Source organism: Kogia breviceps, chromosome 2, assembly GCF_026419965.1.
Source record: "Kogia breviceps isolate mKogBre1 chromosome 2, mKogBre1 haplotype 1, whole genome shotgun sequence".
In the NCBI taxonomy this organism is placed as follows: Eukaryota; Metazoa; Chordata; class Mammalia; order Artiodactyla; family Physeteridae; genus Kogia; species Kogia breviceps.
The window spans coordinates 123,382,787-123,399,724 of NC_081311.1; the positions used below are offsets into that span (position 1 = coordinate 123,382,787).

General features: G+C 37.6%; 1 protein-coding gene across 2 annotated transcripts in view; it reads right to left on the bottom strand.

Moving 5' to 3' along the window:
- Positions 1 to 4,469: 4,469 nt before the first annotated feature.
- The window catches only part of STAM2 (signal transducing adaptor molecule 2), a 54,887-nt gene continuing 42,418 nt past the window's right edge, over positions 4,470 to 16,938 (bottom strand). Inside the window, exons 12-14 of one of the 2 annotated variants that reach the window (XM_059052300.2) lie at positions 12,702 to 12,855; positions 9,591 to 9,760; positions 4,470 to 8,133 (exon numbers count right to left, since the gene is read on the bottom strand). In XM_059052300.2, the coding sequence (XP_058908283.1) occupies positions 7,902 to 8,133; positions 9,591 to 9,760; positions 12,702 to 12,855 (556 nt within the window). In that variant the 3' untranslated portion in view covers positions 4,470 to 7,901. The remainder of the gene's footprint in view (positions 8,134 to 9,590; positions 9,761 to 12,701; positions 12,856 to 16,938) is intronic. The other variant, XM_059052301.2, reaches the window with a different exon arrangement.

The window sequence follows — 16,938 nt, forward strand, 5'->3', positions numbered from 1 at the left end:
AACGCAGGCACAAAAAAGCAAAATTAGCACCTGAGGAATTTGGGGCTTGGGGGTTGGAATCTAGCATGTATGTGAGAAAGTGGAAGAGCTTAGAAGGACTAACAAGGGTGAGATCATTAAGACCCTCCCTAACTTGTGATTCTTAAGAGTTTAGCCCTTACCGAGAATGTAACGGAACTCCAAGCTCAGGTTGAATGATTTTTCTCAGCAACTTGGTTCTTGGAGAAACCAGCCTATGTATGTTGACGCTGGGTCCCCAGGCTTCAACTTGGAACTACTCTCCTAGTTCAAATCACTCAACTAGTTGTCACTTGCTGTCTTCCTCAGAGCAAATCCTTGAATTTCACTCTTTCAGCAAACACAGAACCCTGTCAGTCTCAGAAAGAGCCAGTATGTTTGCATCAAACTCTGATCTCATCAGCCCCCCTGTGTGACAGAGCTAACTGTACTACATGTTACACAGTAAATAGATCCAGCCACTTGTATGCTCTTCTTTAGATGAGCATTCTCACATCTGAAGGCATTTTATATCCATGTGAGCCCTCTGGGACCCCATCAACCTCAGTGATTTGTGAGAAAGGAAGCTGTTACCTGATAACCTTAATATACAAATCATTTCTAGGCAATAGTCACACTAGTGTAAAGGAAAAGGGAAAAGGGAAAAGGCACATGCATGAGCATCAGATAGACTGGTTCATAATCCTAACTTTGCCACTTAACTAGCTGTGTGACCTTGTGAAGATTATTTAACCTCTTTGCCTACCCCTCTAACAAGTGTTGAGAATTCAATGACAATGTATATGAAAACGGTTTTCAGTCAAGTCAAAGTGCAACATCTGATGTTATACAACCAGTTAGTGCATGATGAAGCCAGAAACAACTCAGCCTTGGAAATTCAGTTCTTAGCATCCCCAGCATATAATAGCTATGTTATTATATGAATTAATTAATGAATGCTAATAAACCTGTAATTTTTTTTTAATCTGTTTTAAAATAGAAGTGGCAGGAGCAGCTTAAATCTTTAATCCCCATCTCCACTTCCAGGGACCTCTCTGTCTCTCCTGAGAAGGTTAAAAAAAAAATGTCCCAGTTTTAATAATCAAGTGAGATGTAAATATATTAATTCTAGCCTTTATTGACTAAAAGCTATGGTGTGCTTGCATTAGAGAATCTGAACAAGAGCTTATTTGACCATGGGACAGTAACAGAGAAATTTGAGTCTGAATTTATTTACCAGGCACACAAATAGTAACACCAGCTTGTAAACACACCTGGACAGGTCTGTCTCTGTGGCAGATACTACAGAATGGCTCACTCTACATTCATTCCTAATCATCTTCTTTCCTGCCTTCTCTATATAGAGGCTGGAAAGCAAAATACTCACTTTCCCAGACTCACTTGCCGTTAAGGGTAGCCTTTTGACACAGTCCTAACCAAAGACACGTAGGCAAAAATCCCTGGGGGAGGGTTTCCCAGGAGAGAAATATGATAAAGATTATTTTTGTCTGGGGTTCTATGTCCCATTTATAAAGTTTAGACAATGTTTTGTTTGTTTGTTTGTTTGTTTTTGCAGTACGTGGGCCTCTCACTGTTGTGGCCTCTCCCTTCACGGAGCACAGGCTCTGGACGCACAGACCCAGCGGCCATGGCTCACGGGCCCAGCCGCTCCGCGGCATGTGAGATCTTCCCGGACCGGGGCATGAACCCATATCCCCTGCATCGGCAGGCGGACTCTCAACCACTGCGCCACCAGGGAAGCCCTAGACAATGTACTTTTCACAACACTTGTTTGAAGTTACTTGGAGGAAAAAAAAAATTCATGTGACAGCTAAAAACCACCTCTACACTGACACCCAACATATCTGTTCATGGGCTACCTGTTTACCGCTGAGAGCTATATCCTGACAAGATAGCACTGATTCCCCTTTAGGTATGTGACAGAAGTGATCAGATGAGGACACGTCTGTCACCTCTTAGAACTGCAAACTATACAGCTATGTGGTTGATGCATTGCAGTTGGAGGACTTAGGTTCTAGAACTGACTACCATTAGAGTACATTATAGCAGTGTCAAAAAGTAGCTGGTGAAAGAACAGCCTCTTCACCAAATGGGGACAACTGGATACCCATATGCAAAAGAATGAAGGTGGGAGTCCTACCTCACATCACGTACAAAAACAAAATCAAAATGGATCAATGACCTAATTATAAGAGCTAAAACCATAAAACACTTAGAAGAAAACAGGAGAAAATCTTCATGAGCTTGGATTTAGTAATGAACTTAGACACCAAAAGCACAAGCAACAAAAAAATAATAGATAAAATGGACTCCATCAGTATCAAAAACTTTTGTGCAACAAAGAACATCATCAAGGGCTTCCCTGGTGGCACAGTGGTTGAGAATCTGTCTGCCAATGCAGGGGACACTGGTTTGAGCCCTGGTCTGGGAAGATCCCACAGGCCACGGAGCAACTAGGCCCGTGAGCCACAACTACTGAGCCTGTGCGTCTGGAGCTTGTGCTCCACAACAAGAGAGGCCGCGACAGTGAGAGGCCCATGCACCATGAGGAAGAGTGGCCGCCACTTGCCGCAACTAGAGAAAGCCCATGCACAGAAATGAAGACCCAACACAGCCAAAAATAAATAAATAAAAATTTTTTTAAAAAGTCATCAAGAAAGTGAAAAGACAACCCACAGAATGAAAGAAACTATATCTAAGTCATGTATATAGTAAGAGTCTAGTATCCATAATATATAAAGAACTCTTATAACTCAATAACAACAAAAGACAAACAATCCAATTTAAAAATGGGCATAGGGCTCACACAGATATTTTTCCAAAGAAGATATACAAATGGCCAAGGCACAAGAAAAGATGCTCAACATTATTAATCATTAGGGAAACACAAATAGAAACCACAATGAGGTACCACTTCACATCCACCAGGAGAGCTATAATTTTTAAAACTAGGAAATAAGTGTTGGTGAGGATGTAGAGAAATGGGAACCCTCATGCACTGTTGGTGGGGGCGTGGAAGTTTGGCAGATCCTCAAAAAATTAAATATAGAATTACCACATAACCCAACAGTTCCACTCTTATGTATAGATGCAGAATTGAAAATTGGTACTCAAATAACATGTACATGCATGTCCATGCCAGTACTATTCACAACAGCAAAAAGGTGGAAACATCCCAAGTATCCATGAACAGATGAATGAATAAACTGTGGTATATGAACCTCATATATTATGGTATATGTAGAGATGCACCTCAAAAACTTTATGCTCAGTGAAAACATAGAGACACAAAAGGTCTAATTTTGGGAGATGGTGGCTGCACACTATAAATGTACTAAATGCCATTCACTGTTCATTTCAGAACGGCTAATTTTATGTTATATGATTTCACCTCAATTTTTTCTTAAAGGTAGCAGGCTCCCTAGACCACATGTAATTAGTAGAGGTCGCTGACTTGCTGTAAAGGTATTGGAAAATCTTTCTTTTCCTCATTAGTATATTAAGTGGTATAAAATAAGAACACAACTCCATTCTTCAGTAGCCTTTCTGGGGAATATCCAATCCAGTTTTCTGGTTTCTTATTCTGTTCCTCTGCTTGCCTTTGAACATTTCTCCTTTCGTTCAATACCCACTACTCAAGATAGAGGAGAAGAGTGAATAGTAAATGCGTAAGCTACAATCTTGTTAACACCTCTGGCATAAAGAAAGCAATAATTGAAATGTAGATGTTTTTTTAAAAAAATCACTAAAAATGGGATTATGGGATTATCAGGGGTCTTCGTTTCATTTATCCATGCAATTTCATTATGGTTTGGAAAAGATAATAAAAGATTGCTATTGGGCTACAAACATTTGTCTCAGAACTCTTGTGACAATTTTAACCAATCTTGTAAAAGTTTGAAATGCTTGGTATTCAGATTTTGCTGTACACTTTTATCCAAGTTCATTAGTTTCCTAGTGCGGCCATAACAAAGTACCTCAAACATAGTGCCTTAAAACAATTTCTTCTGAGTTTTAGAGGCTAGACATTTGAAATCAAGGTGTCAGCAGGGCCATGTTCCCTCTGAAGTCTCTAGGGAAGAATCCTTCCTTGCCTCCTTCAGCTCTGGTGGCCCCACGCAGTTCTTGACTTGTGGCAGAATAATTCCGATCTATGCCTCCATCTTCACATGACTTGCTCGCTGTCTCTGTCTCTTCTCTTCTTATAAGGACACCTGTCATTGGATTTAGAGCTCACCCTAAATCCTGGATAATCTCATCTCAAGATCCTTACCTACTTCCATCTGCAGACTTTTTCCAAATAAGGTCACAGTCTGACATTCTTGGGTGAACGTGAATTTTGGGAGGACACTATTCATCCCACTACTCTACGTAAGCAACCTAATTTCTTTTTTTGACACAGTTAAGGTTTTTTAAAAATGCAAACTCAAATTTGGCTTGGTAAAATTAAATAATTCTTCTGCAGAAAGCTTTATTAAATAAATCTTGGGGATTCCCTAGTGGCGCCATGGTTAAGAATCTGCCTGCCAATGCAGGGGACACAGGTTCGAGCCCTAGTCTGGGAAGATCCCACATGCCGCGGAGCAACTAAGCCCGTGCGCCACATCTACTGAAGCCCGCGAACCTAGAACCTGTGCTCCGCAACAAGAGAAGCCACCGCAATGAGAAGCCCGCACACTGCAACAAAGAGTAGCCCCCACTCTCCACAACTAGAGAAAGCCCAAGCACAGCGATGAAGACCCAATGCAGCCAAAAATAAATAAATAAAATAAATTTTTAAAAAAATAATCTTTAACCTTCAAACAAAAATGAATCAAATTAACAACAAAAAAATCAAATCCCTAGAATTAAGTCCTCCCTTTACTTACTAAAACTGATGTAAGTAAATAAGAAAAATGCCTTTTGACAGAAACAAAGCATGACAGATTGGCGCTACATTATTTACAATTTATTATTTACAAAAATAACTTCAGCTTTCTCATCATAATGACAATTCAATAAATCCTCTCCTAGAAGTCAGGAGCCTTGACACTTACAATTATTACTAAGAAAAACTTGCTTTTTAAATCTTTAAGCCATAATTTTTTTAACATCTAAATCAATTTTTAAAAAATTTAGACAATGAAACTGTAACCATCGTCAAAAATTTACAGTGAAATTTGTTACGTAGTCAAGTATCAACTCCTAGTTGATAAATATTATAATTATTTAATGTTCAGGTAATTTTATAAACAAATTACCAAATTACAAGACAATATTGATAGACCATACATTTTCCAAACTATAAGAACATATCCTACTTTATATAGTTTAACATCCAGGGGAAATTCTTCCTACATTAGTGAAAATTAATTTTATTATAAATTTTCAGGAATTCTTTCTAATGTACCAAGATACAATATGAAAAAGCAGAAGTTATTTTTATTTTTTATATAACCTATTAACCTAATGTAGAAATCTGATGTTAGACAATTCCTTTGGCAGAAAACATTTAATTATAAACAGGTCTTACATACAATCCATAAGATCATGAAAAAGAAAGAAAAATAACAACCCTGTATTTCTTATTAACACCAAAAATATCATCTCAGTACACAGATTTAATAACATTTTTATACTATCAACAACCTGCAACACAAAATTCATTACAGTGTGGCAAAAATAATTTTTAATTTAAAAGGGAGAAGAAACTTCTGGATGTATAAAATTTCACTGATAAATGCCAATATACACTATATACATGTTGCATGTTATATCATTACAAAACTACATTAGGTGAACTTAAATGGCAGATCCCGATTTAGTAGGTGTGCAGTATTTATTCTACTTCAAAGACTTACACAGAATTAAGCTTTTACAACTCAGATCACAATTATACATGAATTATTTACACAAACATTAAAATAACGTTATTAAATATTGTTTGGGGGGAAAAATAAGATTTTCCATACATATATATGCAAACATTAATTATCAAGAGCAGCTTTGTAAATTTTTATGTTTTGTTTTCTTTAAAGAATAGAAGATCCATTTCCAAAAAAGTAAGGTGCCATTTTAGAATTTTTTATAAGTATATAATTGAATTCACATAGAAGGAAAATACTGGATAAAAAACAGAACAGAGACATGAAAGGTTAAGTTTCTTTCCAGTTACTTGTACCTGAAATAAGACAATGACAGAAATTGGGCTTTCAAATACTGCTTGTTTTTCCCTTTACATGTAGACCAAGTAGTGTACATAAGACTATTTGTTCTAATATACAGTTTCTTTGAAAAAGGAACATACTGTAATCAAATTTCTCTAACTATATAAATGACAAAAATTTTCAGAGTACTGTCTTCAAATGGATTCTTGGTAGAAAGATTAAGGGCTTTCTTTAAAAAACAATATAGAAATCTTGCTTCCATGCAAGTTAACTTTTTTTTTTTTTTGGCGGCTTGTGGGATCTTAGTTCCCCGAACCAGGGATCGAACCTGGGTCCCAGCAGTGAAAACACCAAGTCCTAACCACTGGACTACCAGAGAATTCCCACAAGTTAACTTTTTAAAAACAAAACTTATGGCCATTGTTTTTCCCCAGTCTAAATACCATGTATCTGTAAGCATATGTATTTGCATGCTGTGTTACCTAAAAAGTTGGCAGATGATGCAGTAGTGTGCAAATTTTTAGGAAAGAAAACAATCCTTATTGGTTTACTACCTAACTCCTAAAGTATGTGGAATCTATTAGCACTATAAACTCAAGTAAAACATAGGCTCCAGGAAAACTGTCTTGATGGCTTCCCTATAAAGCCATTGCCTGTTATTATTCCACAGGCTCAGGATTACTTTTGAAAGGAATGGCCAAAATTTTCAACAGTCTGGCATATCAGTGGTACTCAAATCATCTCTTTAAAAGAACAAGACATCAATAAAAACAAACATCATCCACACTTGGTATATATATCACATCAAATTATTAGGAATGTCTCATAGCTCAAATTCACATATACTCTGTAAAAAGGAAATGCAGCATCGCTGCACACCACACTACAGGAAAACATAACAAAACAAACAAAAAAACTGACCATACCTTCATTAGAGAATGGCCAAAATCACTTGAAAAGGTCATTAGTGGCAATTCTAAATGCCAAGGACCCTTGTAGGAAAAGAAATGCTTTTTTTCCAGGGAATGGAAATGTTTTGTGGGGCATTCCTCAGCCCACTCGTTGGCATGACTGGGGGACTGGCTAAATGCTTTATCACACAACTGCATTTACATGGTCTTCACTGATAATAACAGAAAACATTTTTGTTCCTACCAAAGTGCTCTTGCTTCTGTAGACAATTATATGCTAATTATTACTCAACACACCACTGAGAGCAAAACTGACAGTACTGCAAACACAACTACAATTTAAGAAGCCAAAGGAAATATGTAGGGAAGCTAAATGCGTACACAAAAACATGTTCGCCTTTTAAAATAATGATGGGTGGGAAACTGAAAAAAATATATGCAGACAAAAAATACTAAAGGTTTCAGTGCTCTCCCAATTACGATATTTTAGGGGTAAATGGTGGTTTCTTTATACGCTCCTACCTCATGTTGTTTAGTGTCATAAGGCTACTTACTGGTTGTCCAGATTTGTGTAGAGATTTGAAAGTAAGAAAAAACTAACTGGAAGCAACCTGAAGCTGTCTCTCATCAAAAATTTGACCTCAAACAAGTTGGGACTGAAAAAACCTTTTATGGCCTATTAGAGTAAAATACGTTTCTGTGCTTTATTTATTCATGGGCCTTTTGAGCTGAGCAAAAATTTTTTTCTTTTAATATTTTCAGATTACAATCACAAGGGTCGAGTAGTACACTTAGGAAGGCTTTCTAGAAAATGCTTGGTTTGTTTTTAAAGGAGAGGCTGCTGTTGAGGGTAATCTGTTTGCTGCTGTGCAACTGAATGAGCTGGAGCTGCCACGGCAAAGCCTGCCGACCGCGGCAAACTGGAAGTAGTGCTCTGGTGAGATGACAGATCCACAGACATCCCCATTTGCTGCGTGTAAGCAGCTGCACCAGTAGCTGATTGAAGGTGAGAGTTCTGATTCATATAAGTAGGATTGGAAATAGTGTCTTGTCCAGTGCTACAAACAAAATTTTAAAAAGAAAACCGTATTTACTTTGCATTATCTAAGTTATGGTCAGAGATCAATCATCATGAGAAAATAAAAATGTCTTTTCCATCTCTTTAAGTTTATATATCTCTACCATTCCGATTATGATTTAACTACTCCAGCTATCCAATACTGTTAATGTAATTTTTATATTTGGGAAGAAGAAAGTACTCAAAAAGAAATAAAATATAAGATTATAAGTTCTATCTAATTCTGTTTTCTCCAAAATCTCTCAGGGAAAACATTTAGAAATCTTTTGAGGAGATGCAGATTGTTTCTGATGCTGGTGTCCTTGGCCAGCTGCAATAAGAACAAAACCCCGGCGCAAGTACACCCTCGGCCCATTTTCTCCCTTCCCTGTTGTCTAGATCAGCACAGAGGAGACCACTATTCCTCACCCACTCTTTATACTTTCCTTTGGTAGGGCACTTTCAAAGCTGCCCTGGATAGCTTAACCTGAATCCCTACATAAAAATAATGAAGGCAGGGAGAACATGTAATCCACATAGTGTCCTCCTGAATCTACCCTCAAAATAGTCCTGACCTATAGTTTACTTATTGACACTATACAAAAACAAAACAAAACCCCCAAAACCCCACTAAGTTGAAAAGTCACACCAAATTGCAGGACTTTCACTTGTTCCTGTAATTACTATAGCATATCTTTTAAAAGATATATAATTTTTAAATGCACCAAATACACTGCTTCAATATAGGAGGATTAATGTCTACACTCGTCCAGTTTTTCTCTATATAATTCCTAGTGTCACCCAGGATAACAAAATTTTTACATTTTAACTTAAACACCAATACCAACAGACTTACTTAATTTCCAGATAATGTCTAAAATTTATACACATGCAATTTAAGAGTGGGAAGAGACCTTACAAATCATTACACATGACTATATTGAATAAACATTTTGTGTGGTTAAGCAAAGTTAACAGAAGGCAAGATTTAAACATGTTTTTCAGAATAGAAGTTAGTAATGAAAACTTAGACTACAAATTCCACAGCTCAAACACACTTCAAGAGTCAAAGTAACGAAAGTTTTCTGATTTTTAGGAGTACATGCTTCTAAAATATGTCTGGGACTACTCTACTAGGCTGATTAGAGCACCGTGCTAAGTATACCCTCACAGGACCCAGGTACAGGCTTGGGTCCTGTAAGGGACAGTGAGCTTTATTTTGTCCCGGGGACCCAGATTATAAGCCAGGTCTAGGCACCATCTCAGTACGGGTAGCAAAGCTAAGATAGCACCATTCCAATTTCATGGGATCTTGAATGGGCAGCTCTACAACTTCATCTCAACAGCAAAAAAGGGCACTATTATTATAAAGAGAAGGGTCTAATTATTCTCATTCTGAAAATCTGTGAAAATTTAATGCATATAATTACAAAATTAAAACAGCTCCCAAACACTTACCTTAAATACGGAGTTGGGGCAGGCTGTGTTGTCACTGAGGAATTCACATTTGGAGGCAGCGATCTCAGTGGACCAATTTGATCTGGTCCGAGGCTGTAGCTTTGGGCAACAGTGACTTGGTGAATACTTTGACCCATATAGTTTGCACCATGTGGCTGAACTGGATATGTCTATTAACCAAAGAGAAAAAGTTGACTCACTGATCTCCCAAACAATTACTTAGCAATACATTTAAAACTTTAAAAGACTTAAATGAAATAAAATGTTATACTTCTTTGGGGACCAATCTGATTCTACCAATCTATCCACCCTAGTATAAAAAGCGGAGCGCTTCCAAATCACAGTGCCAAATATATGGAAATTTATGACTTACTTGTTCTTTTATTTTGCAGGGGGTTGAAAGGAAGGGAGGTGGCGTACTTTTAAGGAGCACGTCGGAATCCACCCAGGTTGCCTATTACTAAGTAACATGTCTTGCTGAAGAGCCACAGAAAACTATATACTCCCTTGAAGGGCAGCACAGTTAGCACTTCAAGTTACCATCAGAGAGATGACCTTCTTCACCCCCATCTCAGGTGACTTATTCAACTTCTTAAGAATGAAACTTAAAAGAGTAAGTTGAAGAATAAATGGTATCAAGGCAGAGTGCAGGCCCTCTCTGCCAATGCCTCCTTCATCCTGCCTGCAGGACAGATAGGACAAAAGGAAAGAAGAACTATGGGTAAAGGAGATGTAGTCTTTTTTTTTTTTTTGCAGTACACGGGCCTCTCACTGTTGTGGCCTCTCCCGTTGCGGAGCGCAGGCTCCGGACGCGCAGGCTCAGTGGCCATGGCTCACGGGCCCAGCCGCTCCGCGGCATGTGGGATCTTCCCGGACCGGGGCACGAACCCGTGTCCCCTGCATCCACCAGGGAAGCCCAGGAGATGAACTCTTAAGAAATAGCAAAATGGGGCTTCCCTGGTGGCACAGTGGTTGAGAGTCCGCCTGCGGATGCAGCATCAAAACAATGCACGTTTAATAAATCAATCGCTCCAGTTTTAAACTGAGCTCATTTTTAAAATTAATTTTTATTGGAGTATAGTTGCTTTACAATGTTGTGTTAGTTTCTGCTGTACAGCAAAGTAAATCAGTTATACATATACATATATCCACCCATTTTTAGATTCTTTTCCCATATAGGTCATTACAGAGTATTAAGTAGAATTCCCTGTGCTATACAGTAGGTTCTTATTAGTTATCTATTATTTATATAGTAGCGTGTATACGCCAATCCCTATCTCCCAGTTTATCCCTCACCTCCACCCTTTCCCCCTTGGTAACCGTAAGTTTTAAACTAAGCTATTTTTAAAGCAAAGACCAATGACATGAAAATTTAGAATGCTAGAAATGCCAAATCAACTATGACATTAATAAGTACAATCATATTACCTCCTTAGCAGACACATAACAGCCCACTGACCACAGGCTGAGATGGTGGGAGTGGACCTCTTCTGCAGGTTAGGATTCCTGAGTGGCCTTCACAGATGCAATTAATGGTGTGTTACGCTAACTTTTTTTAGTACGAACTTTTTTTTTCAAATTAGAATAGGAACTTTGAATATATCAAATGCTATTATGCACAAATAGTACAGATAGCATCATGTAAAGAATCAAACTAGACAGAAAGCTAGTTTTTTAAAGAAATGAGTTATGCTTAGCAAAACATAGATTGTAAATAGTATGCAACTATTTACAGAAAAACCTGACATAGGAATAATAAATAACACTTTACAGACACACAAAGAATACAACACACAGTTCCATAACACAATGGCACAAACATTTCTTTTTGTTCCATGTTCATAGCAGCAGCAGATAACTGAAAACAGAAGCAATATTGAATAAACTCCAGCTGTCTTTTGCACCCAGAAATTCTTTCTATCCTCATATGTAATGACTCTTTCATCATTTTCAAAAGTTCGGGGCATGGCATATTCGATAAATGCATCTTGTCTGATGTGAGTTACCACAGTAACTATTCTTTTTTTTTACTTAACAATTATGTTGTGTCAAGTCATCTAGATTATGCATCCATATTCTATCTTTTCTCCTTGATGTCTCCTTCACACACTCCTTTCCATACCAGTTTTTGTAAATTAACATGAAATTTGTTCATCCAAACTCATTCTGAATTCAACCACTAACTGGCTGAAATTTCAAAAAGGTTTCAGAATACTGGATACTGATAAATATAAATATTCAGTTCGGCTGGGAAACACAGAAAAGGTGTAAAGTTCTGGAAAAGATGGTGTTCATGGGGCTTCCCTGGTGGCGCAGTGGTTGAGAGTCCGCCTGCCGATGCAGGGGACAAGGGTTCGTGCCCTGGTCCGGGAAGATCCCACATGCTGCGGAGCGGCTGGGCCCGTGAGCCATGGCCGCTGGGCCTGTGCGTCCGGGGCCTGTGCTCCGCAACGGGAGAGGCCACAACAGTGAGAGGCCCGCGTACCGCAAAAAAAAAAAAAAAAAAAAAGATGGTGTTCATGCATGGCTCATGGAACCTGCATCTATATGCCTGCATCATATATGTCATGCATGCACAATTTAAGTTGTGCATCTAAGAAAATATAAAGCATGATCTGAGAACCAAATGAGTTCTTTAAAGAAGCCTTTTAATAATCATGTAAGTCAAAGAAATCTTAACAGAAATTTAAAAGAAATGTTAAATTTTGCTTGCTGAGCAACAGGAACAGCATCAGTACCTCATCTGTAGAACTTCTGACACGCCAGGCACTGTCCTAAATCAAAGGATTTACACTTTATACTTACAAAAAGGATTTACACTTACATAAAGGATTTAAGCTTTGTATTTACAAAAGCTTATGAAGAACAGAACTCCCCTCATATATTTAATGGTCACTTCATTATGTTATAAATGAACTAAAATGTATGTGTGAAATACTGGTGTTTAATTGTCCTGGTGAACACTAATTGTTTAGCCAACACTTTTGACAAAGATGAATTTTATGATGTTATTCATAGACCACAGAAATTTTAATACTATGCTTTAAAGCTTTCTTTTTTTAAATTTAAAACTTTTCTTAAATTTTGAAAAATGTTCTCAAAAATGCTCACCTGCATTGGAACTCCAGCTGATGAAGGTGGGTAATGTGCTGGATGATGAATCTTTGAATAGACTGAATATACTGGTGCTTCATTCATCAACTTGTTATATAGTTCCAGAGCTTCCAAGACTTTTACATTCAATTCAGACAATTCTGAATGCTTCCTAACATAGAAGGGAAGCACTTTAATACTCTTCAAAGTTTCTAAGCATATTTTTAATTTTTAGCAACATAAATTATTTTTAAAAATTTACCACATTTTCTACTCATATTTTAAAAGGTTCTTTATATATATGAAAGTATATTCAAAAAGGGAAAATGGGAGGAGGAATTATTTAATTGATGTAATGTCTAGGCTGATATCCTTTCCACACCTCATAAAATGCAATCAATTCATAATTTTGGTGCTAGGAGAATGTTGTTTCTTATGTTACAGGTCTCTGTTGGAAATTCAATTACAAAGAAGAGTAATTTCTAAATTTAGGAAGAGTCCAAGCCTTAATTAAAAATCTTAGTAGAAGAAAGTCCTCAGGCAAGGCCCAGAGCCTGCTATGACACACAATATGACTGAGATAAAAGCACATTCACAAACAAAATCACACATATTTTCATTTGCTCATACTCATGAAAGGATCAACTAAAAAAAAAAAAATAGACTAATTATCTTTGAAAATGCAAATGAAAACAATATAATGAACTAGTCTCTACTTGTTCACTGGTTTCTTCCAAAAAAGTGAGTGAAACCAGGTCCGAATAAGGACATTTTCAAATTTGCATCTTCAAATCTGCCCAAGGAACTCCAAAGCAAATCCTTTTGACTTGGTACAGTTTTGTCTGTTACCCTGGGAGTAACAAAGAACTCCCTTTGCAACTGACAAGTTCATAAAAGTTGAAGGGCCACTTTACCTGGCCTAAAGCACCCACAGGTCTGTTTATTAAATGTAGCTTTTTAAATATGTACACAGAGAGACTCGAGAGACAAGAGGCAAATGCAGGCAGCCAGACACAGGGCTCCCAAATCCATGACCTGGACTGAGTCCTGTCAGGACTTGTCACTTTTCCTCTATCAGAGACTTATGTCTGAAACAAACAAAAAGTGCTGTTTCCTCCCTTGCATGTGTGACTGTATAAAGGAGGTCAAACTCTATTTTCAGAAATACCGTTGTAAATCACACAGGAAGCTTCTGAAATTCGTGTCCATGCTAACAAATTTGTGACTAAGAAGTAACGATAGGCAATTGGTCCACATAACCCAGTATACTGATGAACACCAGGAGAACACAGAAGGGCAGGATGACTGAACACATTTGAGATCATCTTCCAGGATTTGAGACATAATACCAAAGAAACAATAAATTTTTACTAAACTGTGCCCAACACTATCCTGGGACAGAGAAATTAGGTAGAAGGTGTGGTCCTCTCCTTCAGAAAGACAACAACTTACTAGGGAGACAAGGCTAAGTACCTGAAAAATAGCAAATGATGTAAGATAGCATATATTTGAATGCAAAATTAAATGAAGTAGGTAGGGAACAGAAGAGTTTAGAGGAGGGGATTAATTTGACTGAAAAGGCTTTAGGGAGAAGCTGGGACTTAAGTTGGCACCTGAGGAAGGATGGAGAGGCCAAGCAAAAAAAAGAAGACTAAGTCAGGTCAATGGGACAGTGAGAATTAAGGCAAGTGAAAGGAACGAGAAAGGTACATGAGGGAAGAATGAAAAGGGCAATTTGATTAAGGTGGTAGAAAATGGTTTTCGGAAGATAGAAGGAAAGAACATTAGAACAGCCTGGAACGTAGTTAAGTTCAAGCTATGGATCTCTCTTCAATAACTCTATGTACACTTTTTTTGGATCAATTTATATTGTTTACACAATATAATTTCCTAGTGTGATAAATGCTATAAAATTTCATTCTGTACAATGATAGAGAGAAATGAAATGTAAAATTATAAATTCTGACAGTAAAGTTGTTTTTCTTTTAAGGAAAAACAATAATGATCCATTCAAGGGAAGAAGCAATATTTTATTCATCTCTGAATGTTTGACAAAGGTAAATAGTCAATAAAAATTTGTTGCAGAACAGCAAGCATTTTCCAGAACAGGGGATGCATCTGCAGTTAGTGGGCACGGAATGGAAAATGCCAGCTGGCCTATTCAGGAACTGAAATTGAAGAGAGAACTGGTTAACAGGTGAGCTTTCACTCAAAAAATTAACTCATATCAGAAAATATCACTCTAATTTTTAATTGTTCTAGACCTTTTTCTCTGAAGATATTCTTTTTTATCAACAAAAATAAAATTATACTGTCATATCTTCGGTTTTTTTCATTATATACCATGACATCTTTCCATGTCAATAATGCTTTTTATTGTAGAATGTACGGATGTAGAATATTTTTTAAACCAATCTCACATTGAAAGACATTTTAGGGCTTCCCCGGTGGGCGCAGTGGTTAAGAATCCACCTCCAGTGGTGCTGGGAAAACTGGACAGCTACCTGTAGAAGTATGAAATTAGAACACTCCCTAACACCACACACAAAAATAAACTCAAAATGGGTTAAAGACCTAAATGTAAAGCCAGACACTATCAAACTCTTAGAGGAAAACATAGGCAGAACACTCTATGACATAAACCACAGCAAGATCCTTTTTGACCCATCTCCTAGAGAAATGGAAATAAAAACAAAAATAAACAAATGGGACCTAATGAAACTTAAAAGCTTTTGCACAGCAAAGGATACCATAAACAAGACCAAAAGACAACCCTCAGAATGGGAGAAAATAGTTGCAAATGAAGCAACTGACAAAGGATTAAACTCCAAAATTTATAAGCAACTCAGGCAGCTCAATAACAAAAAAACAAACAACCCAATCCAAAAATGGGCAGAAGAACTAAATAGACATTTCTCCAAAGAAGATATACAGATTGCCAACAAACACATGAAAGAATGCTCAACATCATTAATCATTAGAGAAATGCAAATCAAAACTACAATGAGATATCACCTCACACCAGTAGATTGGCCATCATCAAAAACTCTAGAAACAATAAATGCTGGAGAGGGTGTGGAGAAAAGGGAACACTCTTGCACTGCTGGTGGGAATGTAAATTGATACAGCCACTATGGAGAACAGTATGGAGGTTCCTTAAAAAACTACAAATAGAACTACCACATGACCCCACAATCCCACTACTAGGCATATACCCTGAGAAAACCATAATTCAAAAAAAGTCATGTACCAAAATGTTTATTGCAGCTCTATTTACGATAGCCAGGACATGGAAGCAACCTAACTGTCCATCAACAGATGAATGGATAAAGAAGATGTGGCACATATATACAATGGAATATTACTCAGCCATAAAAAGAAATGAAACTGAGTTATTTGTAATGAGGTGGATAGACCTGGAGTCTGTCATACAGAGTGAAGTAAGTCAGAAGGAGAAAAACAAATACCATATGCTAACACATATATATGGAATCTAAGAAAAAAAATGTCATGAAGAGATTAGTGGTAGGACTGGAATAAAACACAGACCTACAAGAGCATGGACTTGAGGATATGGGGAGGGGGAAGGGTAAGCTGTGACGATGTGAGAGAGTGGCAGGGACATATACACACTACCAAAAGTAAATTAGATAGCTAGTGGGAAGCTGCCGCATAGCACAGGGAGTTCACCTCTGTGCTCTGTGACCACCTAGAGGGGTGGGACAGGGAGGGTGGAAGGGAGGGTGATGCAAGAGGGAAGAGATATGGGAACATATGTACATGTATAACTGATTCACTTTCTTGTAAAGGAGAAACTAACACACTATTGTAAAACAGTTATACTCAAATAAAGATGTTTAAAAAAGAAACCACCTCCAATACAGGGGATACAGGTTCGAGCCCTAGTCCTGGAAGATCCCACATGCTGCGGAGCAACTAAGCCCCTGTGCCACAACTACTGAGCCTGCGCTCTAGAGCCCGTGAGCCACAACTACTGAAGCCTGCACGCTTAGAGCCCATGCTCTGCAACAAGAAGCCACTGCAATGAGAAGCCTGTGCACTGCAACGAAGAGTAGCCCCCGCTCACTGAAACTAGAGAAAGCCCGCACGCAGCAACAAAGACCCAACGCAGCCAAAAATAAATAAATAAATAAATAAAAATTAAGGGGGAAAAAAAAGATATTTTAGTTACTTTCAAGTTTGTTATAAATAACACTGTGAAGAAGACTCGAAGAGGTAAATCTTTGCATAAATT